Source organism: Bombina bombina, chromosome 3 (genome assembly GCF_027579735.1).
Source record: "Bombina bombina isolate aBomBom1 chromosome 3, aBomBom1.pri, whole genome shotgun sequence".
Taxonomy (NCBI): domain Eukaryota; kingdom Metazoa; phylum Chordata; class Amphibia; order Anura; family Bombinatoridae; genus Bombina; species Bombina bombina.
In genome coordinates, this window is record NC_069501.1 from 646,063,206 (window position 1) to 646,076,770 (window position 13,565).

General features: G+C 36.5%; 1 protein-coding gene across 1 annotated transcript in view; it reads right to left on the minus strand.

Annotated features, from left to right (window-relative positions):
* LOC128653831 (multidrug and toxin extrusion protein 1-like) overlaps window positions 1-13,565 on the minus strand; it is a 185,272-nt gene that overhangs the window by 103,239 nt on the left and 68,468 nt on the right. Inside the window, exon 5 of the mRNA XM_053707363.1 lies at window positions 2,888-2,930. Within this exon, the coding sequence (XP_053563338.1) occupies window positions 2,888-2,930 (43 nt within the window). The remainder of the gene's footprint in view (window positions 1-2,887; window positions 2,931-13,565) is intronic.

The following is a 13,565-nucleotide window of genomic DNA, read 5'->3' on the forward strand; positions in this document are numbered from 1 at the left end:
AGCTCATCTGCTTCAAGGTATGATTTGTTGTGCATTCGGAGATGATATTCTGCATACCTTGGTTGTAACGAGTGGTTATTTGAGTTACTTTTGCCTTTCTATCATCTCAAACCAGTCTGCCCATTCTCCTCTGACATCTAAAATCAACAAGACATTTTCATCCACACAACTGCCTCTCACTGGATATTTTCTCTTTTTAGGACCATTCTTTGTAAACCCTAGAGATGGTTGTGCATGAAAATCCCAGTAGATCAGCAGTTTTTTAAATACTCACCAGCCATCTGGCACCAATAACCATGCCACGTTCAAAGTCACTTAAATTCCCTTTCTTCCCCATTCTGATGCCCGGTTTGAACTTCAGCTAGTCGCTTTCACCACGCCTAGATGCCTAAATGCATTGAGTTGCTGCCATGTGATTGGAAGATTAGCAATTTGTGTTACCAAGCAATTGAACAGGTATTACCTAATAAAGTGGCAGGTGAGTGTATAAAAATCATATAGATATATCTATCTAATAAGAGAGAGTGACAGAGAGAGAGAGAGATCTGCTGCCTCTAGAAACTCACCCATCCCCAACAGGTTTAGTTCACATTTGCCTCATGTATTTTTAACAACTGGAACACAGGGACTAGTGGAAAGGTAATTTACCCCATTAAACAAACAGGGATTCATAATAAAATTAGTTAATAAAACATTTGGAAAACATTGGGGTAGAAAGTCATATTGCCACAAACCTACCTTAGGCACAAGCCTAGTTGCCCTGAGCCAAAATAAACCCTTTACTGTTATCCACTTATTTAGTATATAATGAACATGTGTTTAAATTCCTAAACAAAACAGTGATCAAGTAGTTCATAACCAGATTATTATATGATTATTAGGGTACATAATAAATTAAACATCCCTGTCATGGTCCACAAGCTCTGAAATATATATCCTTAGTTCAAAGAAAAATGGCCACTGACTCTACTTAGAACTGATGCCATCTGCCCTGAAATTTGCATGTTAATATTCACTACTCCTGGAAAGAAGAGGTAAAATAAGAAAAAGAGTTATCTCAAAAGGTAAGGCAAAAAACAGTAGCAGAAGGCCTCCGCCAGCGATATTTAGCTTTCTGTCCAGCTTTGTTAGCGTCTTTAAATGTTATGGTATAAAACAACTTCTTCCTACTGAATAGACTCCAGAGTGTGTCAAGCCATCTTACAATCTAACTTTTAAGTTCTTTAAAGAACCAGTAAATACAGTAGATTTGCATAATCAACAAAATGCATGCTACCTCAGCTATTGGATGATTAGAATTTAAAATAAAATACTTTCTTTTTATTGGCTGATTAAAATCAGCCAATAAGGAATGACTGATTAAAAACAGTCATTAGGGATGAAGTAGTATCCCTATATAAAGGAGTTTTGCACTTCTGGAAATTCAGTGTGCGGCGGCAACCACATGAAGACAAGGGCTCTTGGAAGACAGCTGAAAATTAGAAGTAAGAAGATGCAGAGCGGAGGCGGCGGAAGAGGCCGCCAAAGTCTGCATCTGCCGCCGTAAAGATGGGCCACTGATGTCTGGATGAAGAGGACCCCAGTGTGGAAGAATATGCAGAGCGGAGGTGGCAGAGGAGGACACTGAAGTCCGCCTCCACCACCATGAAGATGAGCCCCCTGCGCCTGAATGAAGAGTACAATTTTTGGGGTTAGTTAGGGCTTTTTTAGAATGGATTATTTAATTTTGGAGAATAGGCTTTTGAATTTTATTTTTATTTTTTAGGATACGTTTTTTAAGTAGACATGATTATTTTGGGTGTTTGGGGTAACTTGTATTGTAGAGGAGGGTCTTGTAATTATTTTTTGGTAAAAGAGCTGTGTTATCTTTAGGGCAATGCAATACAAAGGCCCTTTTAAGCGTTTAGGATTTATTTGTTTTGGGTGGTTTTTTTTATGGGGTATGAATATTAGTGTTAGGTATAATGGGTTTTTTTTTGTTTTGGATACAGTGTTTTTTATTTATTTTTTCTGTAAATTAGGGGGTTTAGTTTAGAGGGGGGTAGGTGTTAGGTAAAGTAAGGTTAGTTTGTGTTGGGCTTTGTGGCTGTTTAGGGTTAATAGTGTAGGGTACTTGCGGTGGGTATATGGTGGTATATGGTTAATAGTCTAGGTTACTTGCAGTGGTTATGTGGTGGTATAGGGGTTAATAGTGTAGGGTAATTGCGGTAGGTATATTGCGGTATAGGGGTTAATAGTGTAAGGTACTTGCAGTGTGTATGTGGCGGTATAGGGGTTTATAGTGTAGGAAAGATACTTGTGGTGGGTATGTGGTGGTTAAGATAGTTATATGTGGTTAGGCATGGCAGTTCTATTCCAAGGGATCCTTTACTATACATCGCCAATATGGGAGCGACGATGCTGGGTGTTATCTATAGCCAGCATTCCAGACCAATGGCATGTATAGTAAATGACTCTCGGACAAGCTACCTTTTAGCCGCTATGGAATATTTAGACAGGCTCACTCAACATAGTGGCAGATCCCTTGGAATATTTTACTGCCTCATAGCATTTTCGATCATCGGGCCTTAGTCTGTACTTTAAATGAGTAGTAGAATTTTGTCTGACGAATTTCAAAGTTATGTCTATTTCCACCCCTCCTATATCATGTGACAGCTATCAGCCAATCACAAGTGCTTATACAAATATTCTGTGAATTCTTACACATGCTCAGTAGGATCTAGTGACTCAAAAAGTATAAATATACAAAGAGTGTGCACATTTTGTTAATAGAAGTAAATTGGAAAGTTGTATAAAATTTTTTTAATTGAGTGTCCCTTTAAGTAAGTGCTCTCCTTGATTAAATTATGTGCCAGAATAACACAGATAAAAAAGTAAGAAAACTTACAGGAAGAGCTGGGATAAGCACTATAACGCACCATTCCGCCAACCTGCAGAAAACATAAATGATTGTTAAAGCAAATAAATAAGAAAAAGAAGTATTAGTGTAATATTATTGGTACAGCAATATGCTAGCACTAAATCCTACTTCAGGTAAAACATTATTGGCAATAAATGAAATGAAATAAAAAAGTTCATGCATGTATTTTTCTATGTTATAGTAAACCAATAGAGTTTTCATTTGAGGTTTGCTGCTGTTAAAGGTTCACACCTTTTTAGTGTATTGGATCTGATGGAACTACTTAGTGTTTATCTTTTTTAGGGGATACTGCCACATTAATGTTTTTTGTAAAACATTAATTGAATTTGTATTGTGGCTTAGGTGCTATGTATCAAATAACAACAATTTACAAATTCAGTTTAAAGAACTGAAATAAAGGATAACATTTTTCTTTCATGATTCAGAGAGAGCATACAATTTTAAACAACTTTTCAATTTACTTCTGTTATCAAATTAAAATGTATCTCTTCGTAACATTTGTTAAAGAAGCAGCAATGTACTACTGGGAGCTAGCAGAATGCATTGAGTGAGCCAATACAATGAGGCTTATATGTGCAGCAACCAATCAGCAGCTCCTGAGCCTACCTATGTACCCTTTTCAGCAAAGGATACTAAGAGAACAAAACAAATTAGATAACAGAAGTATATTGGAAAGTTGTTTAAACTCACGTGGTCTATTTGTATCATAGAAGAAAAAAATTGTGTTTCATGTCCCTTTAATCCCTTAAATAAATTGTGTGTGGTTTTGTGTATTAAAAAATAATACTTTATTATATTACACTTTAAAAGTCGGTTAATGATTAAAAACTTTTATACTGTAAATATTGGCATTTATTGATACTTTACAGTTTGTCAGTGACTATGGCCTAATTATTAATTCAATAATTTACCAATTTTAATTTTATTTGAAACTGTTAATAACAGTAAGGTAGATGTTTGATTATTTGGTATAGGTGCAAAAATGATACACTCAGTTTCTCATAACAAAAACTTTATTCCGTATGATGACACCAATATATGGCTGTTACATTGGTGTATGTGGCAACATTGCATTTATTTTATAATTATAAACCATATCTACACATATGATGATATCATTAAAGAGGCATCTCTTTGTTGGCATACTTTTTGTTTCTTTAAGAAAATGCTAATTGCGTAATAGTGATCTATATTATTTTTGGAAAAGATTCCTTCTATACCTCTTTACTTTCTTCTGGTAGAATTATTAGTCTTCAGGTAATGTCCTATATTATACATTGCTAATATGTATCTTATCCATCAATACTATATCCACTTTATATAGTGCAATAAATAGGGACTGATTATTTAATAGCTGTACCATATGTGTTTACAGTGTTGTCATATCTTCACTTGGTGTAGTATAATTCAATAAGAACTGTTCCTTTACATAACATAAATGAAAAGTCATCTCATTAGTGCTTCTTTAAACCATTCCGTTTAAACCATTTCAAACCTGTCCTCAGGCCTCCCTAACAGGCCAGCTTTTCAGGATTACCTTGGGTGAGAGCAGGTAAAATAACCATATTTACTAATCAGCTGATTAGTTCACCTGTGCTCTAGGGCAGATATCCTCAAAATCCGGCCTGTTAGGGAGGCCTTAAGACTGGTTTGAAAACCAGTGCTTTATATAATATAAAGATGTTAATATTTGCACTCTTTGTTAGATATTAGTATATTGCTTACAAGAGAAAGTGTCTGCATTGGAGCTCTTATAATGATGTTAGTTTGTCATAGAAAAATCCTGCGCACCGGTCTACCTTATTTGTGCTATAGGCTGTAAACACCTATGATACAAAACCATGCACAGTTTATTTAAGGGATTAAGTAAGTGATCGATATCCCTTTTTCAGTTCTATAAACTGGATTTGTTAAAGGATCAAACCTTGTAATTACAAGACATTAACTATATAATGTCTAGCTATAGAATTACTAGAAAAACCCATCAGCCACATTTAAACATTCTAAAAATAAACACCTTGTTTGCTGCCATTGTTTTTCAACAGCAAAACACCACCCACCACTTGCTCTGTAGACAAAAAGACCAACCGTTATGTTGGTATAAAGTGCAGTTGCTATCAGCAATTCGGGAAAATATGTAGGAAGGTTAGGAGGTCTGAGACTTAAAAAACAAACAAAAAACAACTCACTTTTCAGAGCTAAATGACATAAAAGGGAGCAAAATGAATTCTGAAAGTATAATGCAAACTGTTTTTCTAATTATTTAACTTAAAAAAATCTAAAATTGTTTACTGTCCCTTTAATGCCTAATGTATTACTTCTTATATTCCTTATAAAGTTAATCAGGCCCATTTATCAAGCTCCGTACGGAGCTTGAAGGGCCGTGTTTCTGGCGAGTCTTCAGACTCGCCAGAAACACAAGTTATGAAGCAGCGGTCTAAAGACCGCTGCTCCATAACCCTGTCCGCCTGCTCTGAACAGGCGGACAGGAATCGCCGGACATCAACCCGATCGAATACGATCGGGTTGATTGACAGCTCCCTGCTGGCGACCGATTGGCCGCGAGTCAGCAGGGGGCGGCGTTGCACCAGCAGCTCTTGTGAGCTGCTGGTGCAATGTTAAATGCGGAGAGCGTATTGCTCTCCGCATTTAGCGAGGTCTTGCGGACCTGATCCGCAGTGTCGGATCAGGTCCGCAAGCCCTTTGATAAATGGGCCTGAATGACTCATTTGGTCCGTAGCTTCTGTAATGAGTTCTTATTTTTCCCAGGACTATAGGGGAAGTCTACAATTGCTACTTATTGGGGCAAATGTCCTTTTTTTTGTTCAAATTACATTTAAGCCTTCCCATAAAGTCCTGCAAAAGAAACACATTTCCTTCCCATTTCTCCTCCTTCAGATTGAGATTTTTTTCAGAAAACATTGTGGGCAAGATTACAAGTTGCGCTTTCTGATTTTTCCGTGCACAATATGGTCTTTTCACAATCTATTTCCATTGCGCAGGTATCGCAAGTATTGAAAACGCAGCAATCCTTTCCGCGCTCGAATACATTACAAAGTACACTTACACTCATATTAACACTGTCTAATCAAAATTATTTCAAAAACATATTGCACACAAAAGTTATAAGGGATCAAAAATATGCGATCTCGGGTGTTAGAAAAAAAAGCCAATGCAGGGATTTTACATTGACATACATATATACATAGAGAAACATGGATTTATATGTATAGAGATACGTTTAAAGGGACACTGAACCCAAATTTTTTCTTTTGTGATTCAGATAGAGCATGACATTTTAAGCAACTTTCTAATTTATTCCTAATATCAAATTTTCTTCATTCTCTTGATATCTTTATTTGAAATACAAGAATGTAAGTTTAGATGCCGGCCCATTTTCGGTGAACAACCTGGGTTGTTCTTGCTGATTGGTGGATAAATTCATCCACCAATAAAAAAGTGCTGTCCAGAGATCTGAATAAAAAAAAAAAGCTTAGATGCCTTCTTTTTCAAATAAAGATAGCAAGAAAATGATGAAAAAAATGATAATAGGAGTAAATTAGAAAGTTGCTTAAAATTGTATGCTCTATCTGAATCACAAAATAAAAAATTGGGCTCAGTGTCCCTTTAACTATGGAGATAATGAAAAGATTTTACATAACAATCTTATGCACATTAAACAATATCTCAGAAGGATTTTCAAAGAGATATTCGCATTTTGATCTCGAGATATCTAGACACACACACACATATATATATATATATATATATATATATATATATATATATATATATATATCACTATAAATAGATATATCAGTCCAAAAATCATCACATACTGTATATAGAGAAATATTTATACATAAATAAATAGAACATTTTCCGTTATGAAAACATTTTCGCAATATGAAATAATAGAATTTTCATGTACACGTTTTGAGGAGAATACGTCATGGGCTTTGCGCAACAGAATAGGGTTTTGTGTTTTTTTTTCTATTTGTCTTCTCCATTGACTTCTATGGGGATTACGTGATTGCACAAGCAATTTCGCTGTTTGCATTACACAGTTTAGCGTGTGCGCAAAATAAATTACTTTGCAACTTGTAATAGCTGCTCAACTCTAAATGCGGAAAAGCCATAATGCGTGTAGAGTTTTCACAACTGATTTGCTGCGTGACTTGTAATCTTGCCTTATATTTTTTCAGATTTATGGGCAAACAGAATTGTATACTAGGGACAGCTCAGACGCAGACACAGTCTACCTTCTTCAACTGGTAATGATAAAAATGGTACAAACATTTTCAATGACATTGTATTCTTTCCAAAAGCTATGTAGTACCATCAGGCTGGTTTCATTCATTATGGATCTTTCTGGACCTTATTCTGGTTTGACCAAAGCAGTTAGGGAAATACTGCAGATGATGGTTCCTTGTTCAAAGGATTGATGGTGGTGCTAGGTTTAATGGAAGACACTTTAGATGTAGTTCCATTTGCAGTTTGACTTAAGACCATTTAATTTAAGTGTCTTGACACACTGTAACTCTGACTCACAGAGTTTATTGCTCTCACCAGGAAATATGCAGGCACTGCAAATGAATTAAATTCTGCACCAAATAAAAATATGGATTTTTTAATGCCATTTGTGTCACATTTTTGGTCTCCTCAGGACACATTCTTTACCTTAAATGTTTTAGAGCTAAGAGCAGAGATTTATTTGCTCTCACTTGCTAATTCATTGTCTATCATGTTTGTATCCTGTTTGACAACATGATTGTCGTTGTATTTCATAATCATCAGGGAGAGCTCACAGCAGGCTGGCTATGCCTGAGGTCAATTGAATACCTAAGTAAATTTACTGAGTCACCAGAAGACTTATCACAGGGAGTGCTTTCTCCTCAAAGATTTGTTTCTGGTAATTATTCAGAGAAGGTGGTTTTCAGAATAAGATCTGATGGTAACGTGAAGTCTGGAAGGTTGTCTGGTATGGGATCATCCTGATGCCTTGGTGGTGGATTTAATAGCAATTTCTTGGAGATTCAGACTAAATGATGTCCTTCCTCTAGTTGATTAGCAGATTAAACCAGTGTTAATTTTGACGACAAATTTCAATTTAGTCTTAGTTTTAGTCTTTTGACTAAAATGCCATTTTAGTTTTAGTCGTATTTTAGTCATCTGAATTGTTTTAGTTTTAGTCTAGTTTTAGTCGACTGAATCTCCAGTAGATTTTAGTCGACTAAATCTCCAGTATCTACTGGAGATTTAGTCGACTAAAATCTACTGGAGATTTAGTCAACTAAAATCTAAGGGGTTTAGTTAAAGTGTAATGCATTATTTAAGCATTTCTCTATAATTTGCAAACTGATTATATAATCCAGAAGTAAACACCTGTTATTATTTATGGTATTAAGGTTTAAACCCTCAATACAGACACATATTTAGCCGTTGTGATATATAACATCTTTATTAAACTTAAAATTAAATAAAACCAAGTTTCATAAACAAACAGAAGTGCAACTTTAAAATATAAAAAAACAAAACTGTAAACTGTATTGGCTGTATTGCACATATTACCCAATATAAAAACTTTAACAGTTCTCTGTTAATAATTAAAACAAGTATCAAGTAACTCAACATAACAAAATGTTTCTGCAGCTAGCACAGGCACAGCATAACTTAAATCCATACTCATGGGTTATGCTTATTTCTATAGGAAGAATCAATTGATTGTTCACAGATTCGAAACATTTTCGGCAACGAAATTATCACTGCTCTAGAACTTCCAAACAAATTATATAGTCCTGGAGTAAAGGTTTATTAACCTGATTTTATTTATGGTATTAAGGTTTGAACATGCAATACAGATTTAACAGATTTAACTGTTGTGGTATATAACATGTCTTTATTTATCTTAAAATTTAATAAAATTAAGTTTAGTAAATTTTACAAAAGAGCAGTAATTGCATAGGGATTGATTAACACCTTGCATAAAATGTTTTTGTCAGCAAATTTTGATTTAGTTTTAGTCATAGTCTTTTGACTAAAATGTCATTTTGATTTAGTTTTAGTCATAGTCTTTTGACTAAAATGTAATTTTGATTTAGTTTTAGTCATAGTCTTTTGACTAAAATGTCATTTTAGTTTTAGTCGTATTTTAGTCATTAGAATTTCTTTAGTTTTATAGTCATTTTAGTCTAGTTTTAGTCGACGAAATTAACACTGGATTAAACATAATATGAATTCTCTAGATCCTGCTTTACCCAAAATAAAATAGATCTAGTTCCTCTGTTAAGAAAAATGTACTGACTTCATCCTCATTTTCTCAATGTTTTGTCTTAAGATCAATTTCTTTTTTGTCATCAAGAGTTAAAGTTCTCACACTGTCAACTTAATGGCCTCTATTTATCAAGCTGTCAACCACAAATACGCTGGAATTCTGCAGCGTATTTGTGGCGAGCCTGATTCGTCTTAGTTATCAAAGGCTAGAGACTGGCAAAAGTAGAATATAGTGACGTAACATACGATCCGCCGGACTCAGTCCGACACAGATCGATGGTTATGTCACTCCAGATGTTCTGAACGCAAGTTCAGCACAATCTGACTACTTTTGCTAGTTATCAAGATCCTACCAGGTATGCTCCCCACTATTCCGGCCCAACGCACCTGGTTTTCAATCCGCCGCCCTGGAGGCGACGGATGCCATAAGAATCAATGGGAGTCTGACAGCAGCGAAAGTTCATGTTTGCTGCTGCCCGATATCCCATTGATTCCTATGGGAAATGTCTACACCTAACACCCTAACATGCACCCCAAGTCTAAACACCCCTAATCTGCCCCCCCCCTACACCGCCGTCACCTACTTTATACTTATTAACCCCTAAACCGCCGCTCCCGGACCCCGCCACAACTCTAATAAATGTATTAACCCCTAAACTGCCACTCCCAGACCCCGCCGCAACACTAATAAATGTATTAACCCCTAAACCACCGCTCCCGGACCCCGCTGCAACTAAATAAAATGCTTAACCCCTAAACCGCCGCTCCCGGACCCCGCCGCCACCTACATTATATTTATTAACCCCTAATCTGCCCCCCCTACACCACCGCCACTATATTAATTTTATTAACCCCTAAACCTAAATCTAACCATAACCCTAAAGCCCCCCAACTTAAATATTATTTTAATAAATCTAAATAAATTTACTATTATTAACTAAATTATTCCTATTTAAACCTAAATACTTACCTATAAAATAAACCCTAAGCTAGCTACAATATAACTAATAGTTACATTGTAGCTATCTCAGGGTTTATTTTAATTTTACAGGCAACTTTGTATTTATTTTAACTAGGTAGAATAGTTATTAAATAGTTATTAACTATTTAATAACTGCCTAGTTAAAATAAATACAAATTTACCTGTAAAATAAAACCTAACCTAAGTTACACTAACACCTAACACTACACTATCATTAAATTAATTCCCTAAACTACCTACAATTACTTACAATAAAATAAAATAAACTAAAGTACAAAAAACAACAAACACTAAATTACAGAAAATTAAAAAAATTACAAGAAGTTTAAACTAATTACACCTAATCTAAGCCCCCTAATAAAATAAAAAAGCCCCCCAAAATAATAAAAATCCCTACCCTACACTAAATTACAAATAGCCCTTTAAAGGGCCTTTTGCGGGGCATTGCCCCAAAGTAATCAGCTCTTTTACCTGTAAAAAGAGAAATACAACCCCCCCAACATTAAAACCCACCACCCAACACACCCAACCCTACTCTAAAACCCACCCAAACCCCCTTTAAAAAAAACTAACACTAACCCCCTGAAGATCACCCTACCTTGAGCCTTCTTCACCCAGCCGGGCACAAGTGGTCCTCCAGAGGGTCCGAAGTCTTCATCCTATCTGGGCAGAAGAGGACCTCCAGACCAGCAGAAGTCTTCATCCAGGCGGCATCTTCTATCTTCATCCTTCCGGGGAGCGGAGCGGGTCCATCTTCAAGACATCCGACGCGGAGCATCCTCTTCTGTCTTCATCCGACAACTAAATGATGGTACCTTTAAGTGACGTCATCCAAGATGGCGTCCCTTGAATTCCGATTGGCTGATAGAATTCTATCAGCCAATCAGAATTAAGGTAGGAAAAATCCTATTGGCTGATGCAATCAGCCAATCGGATTGAAGTTCAATCCAATTGGCTGATCCAATCAGCCAATAGGATTGACCTCGCATTCTATTGGCTGTTCCAATCAGCCAATAGAATGCAAGGTCAATCCTATTGGCTGATAGGGCTGATTGGCTGATTTAGGGAATTAATTTAATAATAGTGTAGTGTTAGGTGTAAATGTAACTTAGGTTAGGATTTATTTTACAGGTAACTTTGTATTTATTTTAGCTAGGTAGTTATTAAATAGTTAATAACTATTTAATAACTATTCTACCTAGTTAAAATAAATACAAAGTTGCCTGTAAAATAAAAATAAACCCTAAGATAGCTACAATGTAACTATTAGTTATATTGTAGCTAGCTTAAGGTTTATTTTATAGGTAAGTATTTAGTTTTAAATAGGAATAATTTAGTTAATAATAGTAAATTTATTTAGATTTATTAAAATAATATTTAAGTTAGGGGGGTGTTAGGGTTAGGGTTAGACTTAGGTTTAGGGGTTAATATGTTTATTATAGTGGCGGCGGTATAGGGGGGGCAGATTAGGGGGTTAATAAATGTAATGTAGGTGGCGGTGGGCTCCGGGAGCGGCGGTTTAGGGGTTAAAAATTTTATTTAGTTGCGGCGGGGTCCAGGAGCGGTAGGATAGGGGTTAATAACTTTATGTAGGAGGCGGCGGTATAGGGGGTGGCAGATTAGGGGTTAATAGGTATAATGTAGGTGGCGGCGGGGTCCGGGAGCGGCGGTTTAGGGGTTAATATATTTATTATAGTTGCGGTGGGGTCCGGGAGCGGCGGTTTAAGGGTTAATAAGTTTATTTAGTTGCGGGGGCTCCGGGAGCAGTGGTTTAGGGGGTAAAACAGTATAGTATAGTGTGGGTGCTTAGTGACAGTATAGCAAGAAATCTGCGAAGAAGCCGAAGAGCAGCGAGATCGATGACTGTTAGTTAACAACAGTCCGCTGCTCATCGCACTGCACTTGGTGCGCGGCTTTTTGACAGCTTTCTTGATAAATTTGGCGAACTGCGATGTTAGGCGATCTTAGGCGAGCGTATTGGGGCCGTCGAATGCAGGTAAGTAGACAGCTTGATAAATAATTAATAATTTTCAAGAGTAAAAGATAATAAAGTAGTTTCTACTTTCCTAAGGGCACGTTAACCTGTTTCCTTTTATCCTGAGGTTCTGACACCTTTTAAGCACCAGAAAATAAGTCCCCTGTCTTTGACGGGTTCATTTATCTACAGGGCCTAATTTTAGTTTTGCAGATTTTATCATTTGGAAACTACTAAGAAAAGTAGGCATTTATTCTGAAAACAATCCTGCTGGTGGTTTGGTTTATGGCAAGTCATATTTTTGAGAATGGTGCTTCTCTGAATTTCCAGGATAAGGTTATTTGAGAACTTCTACTTTATTCTTTTTAAAATTGTATTTCTGAGATTCTGGTTACTTTATTCTGTCTGATTACTTATACAGTTGCAAGAAAAAGTATGTGAACCCTTTGGAATGATATGGATTTCTGCACAAATTGGTCATAAAATGTGATCTGATCATCATCTAAGTCACAACAATAGACAATCACAGTCTGCTTAAACTAATAACACACAAAGAATGAAATGTTGCCATGTTTTTATTGAACACACCATGTAAACATTCACAGTGCAGGTGGAAAAAGTATGTGAACCCTTGGATTTAATAACTGGTTGAACCTCCTTTGGCAGCAATAACTTCAACCAAAAGTTTCCTGTAGTTGCAGATCAGACGTGCACAACGGTCAGGAGTAATTCTTGACCATTCCTCTTTACAGAACTGTTTCAGTTCAGCAATATTCTTGGGATGTCTGGTGTGAATCGCTTTCTTGAGGTCATGCCACAGCATCTCAATCGGGTTGAGGTCAGGACTCTGACTGGGCCACTTCAGAAGGCGTATTTTCTTCTGTTTAAGCCATTCTGTTGTTGATTTACTTCTAAGCTTTGGGTCATTATCCTGTTGCAACACCCATCTTCTGTTGAGCTTCAGCTGGTAGACAGATGGCCTGAAGCTCTCCTGCAAAATGTCTTGATAAACTTGGGAATTCATTTTTCTTTCGATGATAGCAATCCGTCCAGGCCATGATGCAGCAAAGCAGCCCCAAACCATGATGCCCCCACCACCATACTTCACAGTTGGGATGAGGTTTTGATGTTGGTGTGCTGTGCCTCTTTTTCACCACACATAGTGTTGTGTGTTTCTTCCAAACAACTCAACTTTGGTTTCATCTGTCCACAGAATATTTTGCCAGTACTGCTGTGGAACATCCAGATGCTCTTGTGCAAACTGTAAATGTGCAGCAATGTTTTGTTTGGACAGCAGTGGCTTCCTCTGTGGTATCCTCCCATGAAATCCATTCTTGTTTAGTGTTTTACATATTGTAGATTCGCTAACAGGGATGTTAGCATTTGCCAGTGACTTTTGTAAGTCTTTAGCTGAC